Source organism: Hemiscyllium ocellatum, chromosome 12, assembly GCF_020745735.1.
Source record: "Hemiscyllium ocellatum isolate sHemOce1 chromosome 12, sHemOce1.pat.X.cur, whole genome shotgun sequence".
In the NCBI taxonomy this organism is placed as follows: Eukaryota; Metazoa; Chordata; class Chondrichthyes; order Orectolobiformes; family Hemiscylliidae; genus Hemiscyllium; species Hemiscyllium ocellatum.
Window position 1 is genome coordinate 38,301,354 of NC_083412.1, and position 15,326 is coordinate 38,316,679.

At 38.3% G+C, this 15,326-nt stretch overlaps 1 protein-coding gene across 7 annotated transcripts in view; it reads left to right on the forward strand.

Moving 5' to 3' along the window:
• Positions 1-15,326, forward strand: part of dmd (dystrophin) — a 1,983,095-nt gene that overhangs the window by 1,070,042 nt on the left and 897,727 nt on the right. For all 7 annotated transcript variants that reach the window (XM_060833515.1, XM_060833512.1, XM_060833514.1 and 4 more), the window contains 2 exons: positions 5,755-5,907; positions 8,214-8,396. In XM_060833515.1, the coding sequence (XP_060689498.1) occupies positions 5,755-5,907; positions 8,214-8,396 (336 nt within the window). The remainder of the gene's footprint in view (positions 1-5,754; positions 5,908-8,213; positions 8,397-15,326) is intronic.

Sequence of the window (15,326 nt, forward strand, 5' to 3'; positions counted from 1 at the left end):
TCACATATTTGCAAATGGCACTGCGAGTAGCCATAAAGGTTACTCCAGCCTTCTATTTTTATCCTTGAAATTTTATTTGCAGGTTAAGGATCAAGACATCCAACCGAGTCATTCACTCTACTGTGATGTTAGAGAGCCATTGTTTTCTTAACGTTTGCTACCTAGCAACGATATGCAATTGCATTGCTAAGTTCTATAAGTAGAAGTGTTTTATCATTGTGAACACTTACCTTTTCAGGGGGCTTGTATAGTTATGATATAAATTCTCATGACATGGCAGATGGAATTTAACTTAGATAAATATGAGGTGTTGCATTTTGGAAAGGCAAATCAGGGCAAGATTTACACACTTAATAGTAAGGTCTTGGGGAGTATGGCTGAACAAAGAGACATTGGAGTGCAGGTTCATAGCTCCTTGAAAGTGGAGTCACAGTTAGATAAGATGGTGAAGAAGGCATTTAATAAGCTTTCCTTTATTGGTCAGTGCTTGGAGTTTAGGTGTTGTGAGGTCATGTCATGTTGCCACTGTACAGGATATTGGTTACTTTTGGAATATAGTGTGCAGTTCTGGTCTTTCTCCTATAGGAAGAATGTTGTGAAACTTGAAATGGTTCAGAAAAGATTTAGAAGGATGTTGCCCAGTTTGGAAGGTTTGTGCTATAAGGAGAGGCTGAACAGGCTGGGGCTATTTTCCCTGGAGCATCAGAGGCTAAGGGATGACCTTATAGAGGCTTATAAGATCATGAGGGGCATGGATAGTGAGAATAGGCAAGGTCTTTTCCTTAGGTTGGGGGAGCTCAGACCTAGAGGGCATAGGTTTAGGGTGAGAAGGAAAGATTTAAAAGGGACCTAAGGAGCAATTTTTTTCATGCAGGCGGTGGTGCGTGTATGGAATGAGTTGCCAGAGGAAGTGGTGGAGGTTGGTACAATTAGAATATTTAAAAGGCATCTCGATGGCTATCTGAATAGGAAGACTTCTGAGGGATATGGGCCAAATGCTGGCAAATGGGACTAGATTAATTTCGGATATCTGGTCAGCATGAATGAGTTGGACGGAAGGGTCTGTTTCTGTGCTGTACATCTCTGAATTATGACATCTTTTATCAAAGGGGGAGGCAGAGAATTGAAGGAATATTAAGTCTTGGAAGAAACATGATGCCCATCTTTCATTCACTACACTAATTCAACTCATATTCAGGAAGTGCAATGAGTTGTGACTGTCCACACCCTGTCAGGAATAAGACATCGTTGCGCACAGCATTGAATCGGTCCTTTAATTTATAGGTCGATAGGGATTTTCAGTATGCTAGGGTCTCCAGAGCATTGTTGTGCATAAATGTAACTGGAAGACCTCATTAGTTCCATTTTATTAGTTCCATTTCTCATCAAGAATTTAGCCAAATGGACATCCTCACCCAAGACCGGGAGAGAACACCCACAGTAGGTCACAGCCAGGGTTCCTTCAGGATGGTAAGAGGTAATAGGGAGGAAGGAGGAAACGAGAAAGAGAAAGATGATCAATAAAAGGTAGAAAATGCAGGATTGGTGTGGATAGAGAGAGAGCAATTAAGAATTTGCGGAAACCTTCTACTCTCACTGATTGCTGGTCTGCCAAGAGTAATAGAAAAGGCAATCAGGTTATGCAGACAGGATCCTTGCCTCCCTTTTTTCTACCAGTTTTCTCAAACCCTGGGAAATCTGTTAAGCAACAGCAATGAGGTTTAAGTTGGATTTTAAAGTTCATCATGGGAACTAGACTTAAATGAATGTTTTGCATCTCCATTGTAGGATACTCCAATGCCTCAATACCTGCTGCTACATAAATTAAAGTACCAGAAGCCATATTGAGAATACATTCCTGAATTTAACTATTCAGCACCCTCCTAAACCACCCTCCACAACCAGTTGGGAGAAGGGCTGGGTCTTCATAACACCTTTACCTGTGTTGTTTCTGCCTCTTTATGAACCTTCTTTCCAAGAGAATTCTGTGTATATTTGAAAACTGTGGATTTGTGATGAGCTTGCAGAAATGGAAATGCTCTATTTCCTGTATCCAAGGTTTGCATAAAGTGAATCATTCGATGAGATTGTACTGTCAGTCAGGACCTTACTTTCTGGCAGCACATAGCAACAAATAACAGGCAGTTTGCAGAATGATTTTTCCATCTCTTACTCTAAAGCTGATGCTTTGGAAATTTCTTTGATGGCAATGTGCTGCATTAGAGAAAGTGTGCGGTTAATGTTTGATCAGTTTGATAAGAGAGATTCTCATATAATCAGCAACTAACTTGGAGACTTGCTGGAAAATTCCATGAAGATTGGTCATGCCTATGAGATAGGTAAAGAAGGCACCTCATGACACCTTCTTACAACATTGCTTCTCATGATAAAATGTAAGAGTGAATACTGGAGAGAAGAGTCTAATAATATTGCTTGTGAATGGCCAATCACAACAGTTTAAAAAGTTACTCATGTTTAATCTGGAACCTTTGAAAGTGTCACTGTTTTCATAGCTCCATTATAAATCATTGAACTTCAAAGTGGAAATGATTATTGTACATTTGGGATCTAGCTACTCAAGTATATTTGCTGGATAACTTCCCTCTCAAAGTAGTGATTAACAGAGGTCATTACTACAACATGGGTCTGTTACATGTTTTAGTTCTTCATTTCCACATTTGATGAGATGTGACATGGTGCTGTAACATGTAATAATAGGATTTGAATTTTGACTTGTTCCATTTTGCTGTGCCATGGAATGATATTAAGTGGATTCCTGATCATTCTTCCCACGTGGTGCAAGAGGCACTGAGTATGTTTTGTGCAAGGAGAAAACTCTGAAGGACATTTGGTTGAATCTCGTGCATCTTTTAGCTTAAGAAAACAATAATCAGCTTTAAAGCATTCATCACGGTTGTGCTAGCTCAGGAATGAAAAAAATTGATGGCAGTTAGCAAAAGTTATGAATAAATGTAAGAAACGAGTGACTTTAGACTTCTTCAGCAAAATGTCTTGTCAGAAATACTTAAGTTCATAGTTTATTTGTCTAAGAATAAACGCTTTAGCTTTAGGGATTTAAGTTGTAATGGTAGAGAACTGGGGTGGAGTATAGAGGTTTAACAGGAGCGATGTAAATAGCACTTCCCATAGTGATGGTATAAATATTCACATGATGGAAACATGCAAGGAGAGCCAACATGGTTTTGCAGCATTAGATAAACTTCTGTCAAGTATATCATTGCAAAATATTAAATAAGTAGTTATTATTTAAATTTACAAAGATTCGGTAATTGCTGCTAAACTAAACAATGGAGTCATCAGTAAGGTAAATCTAATTCTAATGATGGCAGCTTGTGTTGTAAATAAAACTAAAACATACTTGAGTTAATGGCAATTCAAGGAACATGTTAATCAAAAGGCTTTGGCCAAGTTGACTTGACTGGTGAACAGCTTGATCAGTAAAATAATTAAATAAAAGGGGACAAAGCCAAAACAATGGATAACCAATTTTCAGGCCTTTGATCAGAAATATTTTCTGCCATAAGGGCAGTTCAGAAGATGTTTTTGTTTGGAGAAGTAGAACTAAATTTAACAGTATACATTAAATATTGAAAGGTTGTAAAATAAATTTATTTTTCCACTTCAATGAAAATTAAGCGCAAAAGCTGTAGAGCATAACTGCTGGAGTGTGTTAGGGATGGTATTGTAAAACATTTAGTTGAGCCATCCTCACCAAGACACTAATGATCCAGTATCATATAATGAAACATGGCGAATGATAAAAGAACCTGTGGGATGAGTGACCACAATATGATGGCATTTTACTTTATGTTTCAAAGTGAGGCCATTGAATAAAGTGTAAATCCAGGTTCAGATTATATGTAGTTATAATTTCTGGTGTGAAGTGCTTCTTTAGTTTAACTGTTTTAAATGCAATTAAGTTTGTTCTTGGTTGGGAAATATAAAACCTTAAGGTGTTATTCTTTTGTTATTTTATTATTTTGTTGGATTTATCTTTAAATGCTAATCCAAAAGATCATAACAATCTCAACAGAGATTATCATTATGGTGACAACACTGTTGGCAAAGTACAAAGATAGCATCTTTGAAGAAAGCAACCAAACTAATGAGCAGAATTTCCACTGTCCCATGGTAGCAGCTTGGAGGGGGGGTGTAGAGGAAATGCAGTGATTCTGGGCAGCTAGGAGGGGACAGCTCTTCATGCCTTCCCACTGCTGAGGAGATTCCCCGAGGGGGGGTTGGAATGTCATGTAGCAAACTTACAAATATGCACATTCTCTGCCATACACATGTGTGCCTCTGTCTCTCTCTCATACTCACACTCAAACACCCATTTGTGTACTCTGACTCTATGACTCTCATTTACAAACACACTCATAATCTCACTCTCTTGTGCTCATGCTTGCTCATTCACTCACTCTCACATTCTCACTCACTCTCAATCATGCGTTAACACACACAGAGACTCAGACACACACAGACACAAACACACACACAGACTGACACAGACAATGACACACACACACCCATACATACCCACAAACACTGACACACAGACACCGACACACACTGACACAGACAGACACCCACACAGACGCAGACATGCAAACACACACACACACACACACACACACAAACACAGCTGAAAATGTGTTGCTGGTCAAAGCACAGCAGGCCAGGCAGCATCTCAGGAATAGGGAATTCGACGTTTCGAGCATAAGCCCTTCATCAGACACAAACACAAACACTGACACACAGACACACACTGACTCAGACATACACAGACATGTACACACACACACACACACACACACACACACACACACTCTCTCTCTCTCTCTCTCTCTCTCTCTCTCTCTCTCTCTCTCTCTCTCTCTCTCTCTCTCTCTCTCTCTCACCCCAGGGGGAAGTTACCAGCTTCATGGAGATTACAACCCTGTAGGCGATTGGTGTCAGAGGTTCTACCTCCCAAAGAGGAAGCTGTGGGTAATGAAAGTATGTGTCCACTGATCCTCATGAAGGAGTTTTTCTCCAATCCAATTGGCCTTCAATCATGTCCCAAAACAAGATACTTTTTAGAGTTTTGAGGAACCCTCCATTTTGAGACATCCTCTTAACTACCCCTCTCAATCTGAATTCTGATGATCTACAGGCCATCCATGTGATTGGATTGCTCAATATCTTTAATACAAAACAGTTGCAGAAGTAGATAAGTAGGAGGTGGGTTCCAGGAAAACAACTTTGCCTATCTGGCTCACGACCCCTATTCAGCACTGATGTCAATGTTTCAGTTTGATGACTTTGCATGAAAGATCATTGATCTACATCATTAACTTTGTTTCAGGTAGCAGAGTTCTTTTGTTTTAACAAAGCAATCAGAATGGAACATAGGAGGAAAATAGTTATTAGAAACAAAAGCAGAAGTTGTTGGAAAATCTCAGCAGGTCTGGTAGAATCTGTGCAGAGAAATCAAAGTTAATGTTTCAGGTCTGGTGACACTTCCAAGAACAGCTCTGAGGAAGGTCAAATTAACTTTGATGCTGCCAGACCTGCTGAGATTTTCCAGCAACTTTTGTTTTTGTCTCTGATTTACAGCATCTACAGTTGTTTCGGTTTTCCTCAGGAAAATAAATATGCCTTGAACAAGTTGTTTGAACTTCGAGGAAGTGTTTCTGATACTTTGTGCTCTTATTATGAAATGGCTAACAAGTAATCATTGACTTTTTAAAACAGGATTTAAGATCAATTCGAAGGAAAAAAGCACTGGAGATTTCTCCACATTGGTATCAATACAAGAAACAGGCTGACAATCTTTTGCAGTGGTTGGATGACATTGAGAAAAGGTTAGCCAGGCTTCCAGAGCCCAAAGATGTCCAGAAGATGAAGGTAACATTTTTTTTTAAAAAGGTGTTTTCATTTCCCTTCCTATAATCAGAGGAGGGAAAAAAGCAGATAACTCGAACTAAAGATTTGGATACATGTGGCTCTTGTTGTAACATATATTGTACCCTCTGGTGCATTTATTAGTGTCAGATTCTTTAATCACAATCTATTGAATTCTTGCTAGCAGCTTATGTCCTATAGGTAAAGGAGCTGAAGTATGTTTTATCCTTTTTTCTCATTCATATAAAATTTGCAATGATTTTTAATTTATTGATAATATTGTTGAATCTTTTAAATGTGGATATTAATAAAAATTCTATGAATTTGAAGGCAGAAGACATTTGAATTGAATAACTTTATTCCTCCCAATGTCCGTGCATGTAGACCTTTTAAGTTATCATTAGTTCTATCTTACACTCCGTATAAAATCTGGAATTGAAGTTGCCTGGTACTGTGATCTATATCAGAATTGGACTTCTTATATGTTGACACGAATGTAATTGTGATATTCTTTATTCTTTTTAAATCGCATTTATTACAGGAAACCAGTTGTCTGGTTATTATAGAAAACTAATTGTCTTTATGCTCAAAACAGTTAAGGGACAGTTATATGTTCCCTGCACTGTCTGATAATGTGTGTGACCTTACCACTGTATCCTCCCTCTCACATATTTGCTCAGAGCATGTATCATTGTCGTCATCAGACATTTCTGAGTTTCTTTACACATGTAAGATTCACTTTTTTATGATCCATTATTTTCATTTGCTTCTTTACTTTCTTTATTATTTTGATATACAAATAATTAAGATTTTAAGATAGAGGAACTATTTTTATCAACAGAAAAATCAATAAAAACAACAAATCAGCAAGTTAGCCCAGAGAGTAAACTAGCATGCTTATGTTATAGGCAGCCATTTGTTAAATGTAAACATTTTGTCAATTTCGAAGAACCCTTGTTGAATCTTAAACTATGATTATTGTTATAACAACTTTAGCCTTTGAAAAGATTATTATTAGTAATTTTTATAAAACTATCCAGATTAGTAATTTCAAAATTGCCAATGCAATGTTCTTTATAGTGTTTTACAATTGCATTTGATATGACCATTTCCAGTCAAAAATCTTAAAGGTTAATGCAAGCTGAAGCCAAGTGATGCTCCAGATTTTGTGGAACTGTCAGTGCTCACAATTTTTGTTGGCCTGACACTGACAGCAGCCTTTAGAGCATGCACATTGAATCCTTACCAACTATATTTTTGAACTTTTCTACGTTTCCCCATAGGCTGCCTCTCCAAAGTCTCTACAGACTCCTGTCAAACCGAAATTATTGAACTGATGAAAGTTTGCCTTTTGCACGGTTGATCTCTGTGTAAAAACCCTTGAAAGAAAATGTACCTTGTTGCATGTGGTTAAGTGAATTTTTAACCACACATTAAGTTTATAATTATGTTTGAATAGCTTCATAGGACCTAAAAATAAATTCTTGTGGAAATTCAAATTTCGCAACCATTTTTCATTTTTAAAAATTCTTTTAAAAAGAAACTTCAATAAGTTTCTTTTATGATATTTCGATCTTAGTCTTATATTATGTACCCCAATCATGTATTTAATTCTACATAATATTTTAATTAAAAATTAAAAAGATGATTACCGTCTATGAGGAGACTATATTGTGATTCGCAGCTTAACTCTCTCGATGACATAATTGATGTTGAGTGCTTAGACATTCCCTTAACATAATGTCAGATTCAAACTAATGTGAAAAATCCACGTTGTTGCAATGCTGTCTACTGAGATTTGAGGCGACATATCTTTATGAAAAGAAACAAAACCGCCACTGCTGGACTTAAAACAGGCGATTTTGTCTCCAGCTGTTCTCATCAATATGGCTGCTGCTTTCTTGATATCAACCTTTTATGTTGGCAGTACACCACCACTACCATGCAACTGGCTAAGAGAAGACTAAACTCTCTGAAAGTTAGCTGTTGTGGGTTTGTGCTGCATTGAAATATTAAAACATCCCATTTTCCCAGATAATTTAACTCAATCTAAGTTCACCCAAGAAAATGACCACTTGAGTAATACTATAGAGCACTGGTTTTGGCTTGCAAATGGTAATGATAATGATTCAATACCATTTGGGACATTGTCTTTCTACCAAGTTATTTGATTAAATTATGATGCACTCACGAATCAAGAAGCTAAAATAAGGAAGTTGAAAATTATTTTTTTCAGTTTGTTGAGTTTTTCTTCAAGTTGAGACAGTAGCTAGCTAACCGCTCTGGGACCATATGGTTTTACTCACTAGGAGATGGATGCTGAACTGGAAGAGAAGAGGGGAGACCTGAATGCAGTGTGCAGGCAAGCACAGAGCCTGTCAAAGAAAGGAGCTGCTAAGGCACTGGAGTTGCAGCTGATCCAGCTCAACAAACGCTGGAATGACATTGAGAGCAAATTTGTTCAATATCGAAGGTTGAACTATCCACAAATTGTGAGTTTCCCAAAGCAAGCTTTAAACATTTGCTTGCAGTTTTTGCTAAGATGGACCCCTGCAAATAAAAGGCTTATGTTTTAATAACCATGCTGTGTTTGTTTGAAAGCAAATACACCTTTGAGAGTTTGTAACAAATGTTCCATCTTTGCAAAATATTGTTTACTAAACCAATTTATTCAGGGACTGCAAGACACAATTGTTCAAAAGTTGAAACATCTGATTGGCAAATTTCTGATTAATGGAGGTAAATTATATATTTTGTTAATTTGCCTCATTGTCTCATTACATCCAAATTCTGAGCAGCATGTTTGAAGTCTGAATTGATGCAGCATTCAGTAATTGATTTAAGAGCCATTCATGTAAAGGGTTCATTCCATGCAACTTTTTATTTTGGCAAGTGGTATTAATTGCTATTTTTTATCATGTGAGAAACCTTGTCTGTCTTAGTATTCCTTTAATCTGCAATTTTTAAAGATTGTTTTACTTGTTGATTTACTCAATTTTCCTTCCCTCTGTTTTGAACTTTGGTGTGTCCTTTATCCTTAATAAAAACACAAGATTTGAATAACAAATCTGTCTAAATGCAGGGGAGCATCCCAACATCTGATTTGTCTTTTTGTATTCTCTTTGACTTTCACCCTTCAAGCACAGGTAATATTCATGAGGCGTTTGGACAAGCCATGTTTGTGCATTGAAAGTGGTTGATGTTCAAACTTGAACACCAAGTTTTATTTAAATATTATTATGATTGGGAAGCTAAAATTAACTTTGCTAACTTTTCATCTATAATTAAGTCAAATGTTGAACAGGACTGTTCGACCTGCTGGTCAAGTAGATAGTATAACTGCTCAAGTGTAAGCCTCAGGCCTGGCTGTTTAAAGCAGTGCTGGTCACTTATGTAACCATAGACTTCAGAAATATCTGTATGTAATGAGATGATAGTGCATAAACTTAGGGTATAACTATAGAACCCTGTAATCTATGAAGGGAACACTTTGGTTGAGAAGTTGAACTTGCTGCACCCAAAAAAGTATACAAGCCAATGAAATGACAGAATTGTGTGCTAGTCCCCATTACTCAGAGGGTCTATTAAAATTGGGCCTTGAGCCGTATGTAAATTGAGCAGATAGTCTGGTATTGCTCACTGGTCGGTGCCTGCTGAATTTCGATTTGTTTTTTCGTTCTCCCAAGCAACTTCCAGCAATCAGTTCATCAATGCTGATCAGGCTGGGCAGATTACATGTGAAGTAACGCTGACTAACTGTATGCCAATTTCAATCTATAGCCAGTGTCATGAAGCAAATTCAAGGTGCCTAACTCTGGCTTCCAGCAGGTGAACTACCAAAAGATTGTCTGCTTCTGATCTGGCAGCATGTCTGTATCTGGAAGAGATGGTGTGTGCAAAGTTTCAAGGCAATCTGCTTCTGTACACTTCATATTGTTTTCAAAAAATTGTTGAATTGCTTCTATAGAGGTATAATGAAAAGATGTTTGTTTAATAAGCAGAAACTATTCAAGGAGATTCATTTTACAGATAGAAAAGGAAAATATGCATTAATGGTTGTAATCAAGTCTCAATGATTCAGTAAGCCACAGGAATCTCCTTAAGGGCAACAGAAGCAATTAGTAAGCCACATTGCTGTAAGTAAGGATCATTCTTTATGTTTTGTTCTCAATGATGTGGAGAGCTTTGGACTTGAAGTGAAAAACCTTTCCGTTATTAGGTCAGGTTTTCCCAAGATCCATCCTTTTTTCATTCTCTTTCCTTCTACTGCGCTTACAGTACTTCTGGAAATTATAAGTTTCTGAAACTTCTCCTATTCAGTGAGTCACCAATGTTATCTCACACTGACAAACCTCTTTTCCAATGATTATACTCAGAAAACACATTGAACTCCTCTACCATCACATCCACCACTCCAGGACCCAACCCCTGCCATGGCTGTGGATATTCGCTGGAATGTGTGAACTATCTTTCAGAGAGTAACTCTTGCAATATCTTTCCATTTTATGATTTGCATGTAAAATTCAAATGCACAGTGGGTGGAGTTTTCCTTTCTCTGGAGTGACATGAGTCATGGTGAGAAAGATAGGAAAGTAAAGCAGTATGAAACAAAATCAGAATATTGGTGACAAGAAAGTTTTTCCTGATATTTTTCCCCTTCAAGTCTTACCTAAATTCTAAATCTCACCTTTGAAAGGTGACTACTGTATCCATGTATTTGCATGTCATTCATGATCCAATTTTTAAAATCTCTATGCTATGTCCAATCCTTCTCTCCTTCCCCTTGAAATTGGACAATACAAATTGCTGACATGTAAAGCATGGTGGTGCTGGAGCTCAGTGGATGTTTCTCAGGGTCAACACACCACTGTATCTTCACAATGACACTGTTGTGTGCTTCTCAGCCAACACACTTTTTTTTCCATGCAGTTCAGCATTGATAAACCACCATCCTCACCATTCCTGATAAAGGGCTTCTGCCCGAAACATCAACACTCCTGCTCCTTGGATGCTGTCTGATCTGCTGTGCTTTTCCAGTGCCACACCTTTTGACCTTGTTCTCATTTCACTTAATTAGTTGGCATGACAATGAGGCAAGTAATGCGCAAATTGCTGGGAGCCAAGTGGTACTTCTCCAAATATAGTTGATGACACCTTTGCAAACCCCTCACATCCTTTCAGAATGAAGATACAACACTCTTCATGTTTTCACTTCCATCAGGGCCATATGTTTTCCTTTTTGTCTTGGCTCTGTTTCTTGTATTTCTGCTTTCTTTTTCTTTAATTCTTTGTTTTTTGTACCTAACATGGTTGTTTCTGTTAATTCTTTTTGATTTGTACCTAAAATGGTGCTGGAGAATGATGATCTTGTACACTTTTCACAATGCTGCTGTATCCTTGTACTTGAGTGCATGTGACAATAAACCTGATTCTAGTGGAACAAACCAAAGGTCATCTCGAGATGAGTGTTCGGTACCTTGATTGCAAAATTGCATCCTGGATAATTGTGTCTTTCACAAATGAAGCTGACAAGGTGGACATGGGAGAATGTTCCTTAAGGCAGATGAAATGGGAGAGAAACATGAGGACGAAGAATAGGTTGAGGATCAGCACATTGGCCATGTGGCCTAAGCAAGAGAGATGGCAGAGCGATGCAACACTGAAACTGAGAGGCCAGAGGTAACATCAGTGAAATCTTCTACCAGGATGAATGATCTGTCTCCAGATTTTGTTTAATTGGTTAATGCTCTGTCAGTAATATGGGAAGTAGTCCCTGCTTAGTGCGAAGGGTATTTGGACTTTGTTTGTTTACTGACTTTGACCTTCTGTGTTGTACAATAAATGTTTCATTATCCATGTAGCTGCATAGTTGTAGGCTTCAGTGAAGAATCCACTTTGAACAATCTGCACGTACATCCCACTGATGATCAGGGAAGAAACAGCAGTTAGTGAGCTAGTGTGTGGATATCACACGGGGCGAAGGTTGGGTAGCTCTTTTAGGGCTTTTGTCTCACTAAGACATTTGAGTGATGCATAGTGGAGTCCCAGTAGGCTGACAGAAATCCTGAGGAATCTCTTTTTGACCAGTCCATCATTGGTAATCCTTCAATACTTCAGAGAGCACATGCTTAAGCTGTTGCTAAACTGCTTTAGAAATGCTTGAACATTCTGTAGGATGGCAGTGATTCTGCGAGAGACAGTGTTTTGTGACAGACCAATATGACAGGAAGGAAAGCAGACATGTGATCTGCACAGAGTACATAAAACTTTGAATCACTGTGCGTTCCCTTGAAAAGCTCGTGCACAGATTGAAGATTTTTTTCAGAGATGTGTGGAATCATCACTGATTTTGCACTCTCACTCATAAGGAGGATGAAAGTGTAGAATGATGTGTGCTGGCTTGTCCCTAATACAATCCCTGCACACTGTGTCTGCCTTAAGTGTCTCTTTTGCCAGCTGACAGGAAAAGGCCAGTGTCCCTCTCATGAGAGCCATGCAGCTTTCACGGACATCAAGGAGCAAGCAGTAAATGGCTACCAAATGTTTTTTTTTTTCAAGACATCATCACAGTATCAATATTTCTCCATAACTTCAATCCATCTTTTGCACACTATCCTGACATCCCCTTTGCCAAAATCCTTCAATAAAAGTCAGTGACAATATATTTTTTCAAATGAATTATTTGACATTGTGCGTGTTTGTGTTTTGTTTTTGTGGCTGCATTTGCCCTTGGCTCTGACATCTGACAGTCTACCACCCCAGTGGATGTAACATGGCTAATGAAGAAGACTGCCAATGCTGTCAAGCAACTTTGGAGGTTTTCCCTATGCCTCTTGGCATCCATGGTAACAGTCTAGACTGAATGGATGCTGATGAGGGTGATGATAGGAACATGAATGCTGTCATCCTAGTAAAGAACAGAAGAAACAGGAACAGGAGTAGGCGTTTCAGCCCCACAAGCCTGCAGCACCACGGCTGATCCAACACTCAGCACATCCACTTTCCTGCCTTTTCCCCTTTACCCCTTTATTCCTTTACTGATCACAAATTTATTATTGCAGCCTCAAATATACACAAGGTCTCTGCCCTACAGCTCTCTGAGAGAAGACATTACTCCTCATCTCATTCTTAAATTGGCACCCTTTTATTCTGAAACCTCTGGTCTTAGACTCTCCCATGAGGGGAAACTTCCTTTCACCACTAATCCTATCAAGCCCCTTAAGAATTAAGACCACAAAACCGTAAGACATAGGAGTTGAAGTAAGGCCATTCAGCCCATCGAATCCACTTCACAATTTAATCATGGCTGATGGGCATTTCAACTCCACTTGCTGCACTCTCCCTATAACCCTTAATTCCTTGCAAGATCAATAGTTTATCAATCTCTGCGTTGCAGACATTTAATGTCCCGGCCTCCACTGCAGTGAATTGCATAGACCCACCACTCTCTGGCTGAAGAAATGTCTCCTCAGTTCCATTCTAAATTGATCCCCTGGAATTCTAAGGCTGTGTCTATGGATCCTAGTCGCCCCACCTAATGGATACAAATTCCCAGCATCCATCCTTTCTAAGCCATGCATTATCTTGTAATTCTATATGTTATCAGCCATGATCAAGTGGCAGAGCAGACTCAATGGGCCGAATGGCCTAATTTCTTCTTCTGTGTCTAATGGTCTTATATCCTATATGACTCTACCTGTGCTGTCATGAAGTCGACCAACACTGCTTTCTCACGAGAAAGGAGAGGCTGAAATCACTATGGTAATCTCTGTGCTAAAACCAGAAACTATTTGCTTTTTAACAGGTGTTCCAATGCACCAACAATCTGTTCAACATTGTCATATCAAACTCTCAAATTTCCAATATACTAGAACTGGTCTATGGCCTTCAACTTCTTTAAAGGTGTGGCACATACTTTATTGTAAAACCTAATTGTCAATTACAGTTACAGGCTGGTTCTCTCAAATACAATCTAAATGTTTGATAAAAAAAAACAAATTGTTGGAGAAACTGAGCAAGTCTGGCCTCATCTGTGGAAAGAGTTCTTGTTTTCAATCCAGTGACCCTTCCTCAGAAGTCAAATTTATGAGTCCTGATTAGAAACAAGATACGTTCTGAGTACAAATATATTTTCAAAAGTTTTTTTTTCAGCATTTGCCAAGTTTAGATATTTTAATCAACTTCTGGAGCAGGTGGGTGTGTAAATGGGGCCTCCTGGCCCAGACGTAGGAACACGATAGGCAACGGCCTAATGGTATTATTGCTGGACTGTTAATCTAGACACCTAGATAATGTTCTTGACACCTAGGTTCGATTCCTGCACGGCAGGTGGGGGAATTTGAATTTAATAAAATAAATCTGGAACTAAGAGTCTAATGAGTCCATTGTCAATTGTCAGTAAAAACCCATCTGGACTAAGGTCCTTTAGGGAGTGAAATGCCATCCTTACCTGGTCTGGACCACATGTGACTCCAGACCCACAGAAATGTGGTTGACTGTTGACTGCCATCTGGACAATTGGAAAGGGCATTAAATGCTAATCTAGCCAGTGTCTCCCTTGTCCCATGAGTAAATAAAAGCTACCACTGTACCACAAGAGCCGCAAACTAATGAAGTTAGCAAGCACAAAATAAATGGTACATGCTAAAAGATATGGGACACCAATTGACTGGACGCAGGTCTGTTTATTCTGTTGACTGCAATTTTCATTCAGTTTTCCTTTCTTGTGCATCCAACCGTAAAGAATCAGCACTCATTAACCATAGCTGATCCCTGTGCATGATCAGTTATCCTGAACTCTAATTAGCTTATTAGAGCATGACCAATTAATGGTCTAACTTGGATTAGCGAAATTAATTTGCTTATCCTTAGTTTACCAATTCTGTATGTCTTTATCAAGAAAAAAGTGGTGTCAATGAACAATTAATGTGCCTATGTAGAGTGTGTAGAGTCACCCCATCATGATTTAACATCATCCCACATGTCCTAACTGATATGTCTGAATGTTGTGCAAAGCCTTCAATGCCCTTGAACAAAATAAACCAGGTGTGACTCCACAATAACTGTTCATGCCTCACCAACCTAACCATACTAAACTAATACATATTGCATACTTTAAGTTATAAAACTGATAAACCAATTTAAAACATAACCGTGTTTCTGTAAAAGCCTTTTACCTCAAATCATTTTAACAATTTATATTGTTATTAAAGTCAGCATAACACCAGAATCCCATGACCTTAATTTTGGCCTGAGTCATTTGGTTTTCTTCCTTACAGAACATTTTTTTTTCTTTTTTTCTGCGAGCCACAGTTAAACAAAGCAATTTAATTTTTCATTTGCTTGATTAAGTCAAAATGATTAACCATTGAAAATAACTCAATCCTACACTCCAGTGAGTTGGCACAGAAAATATCCTAGGG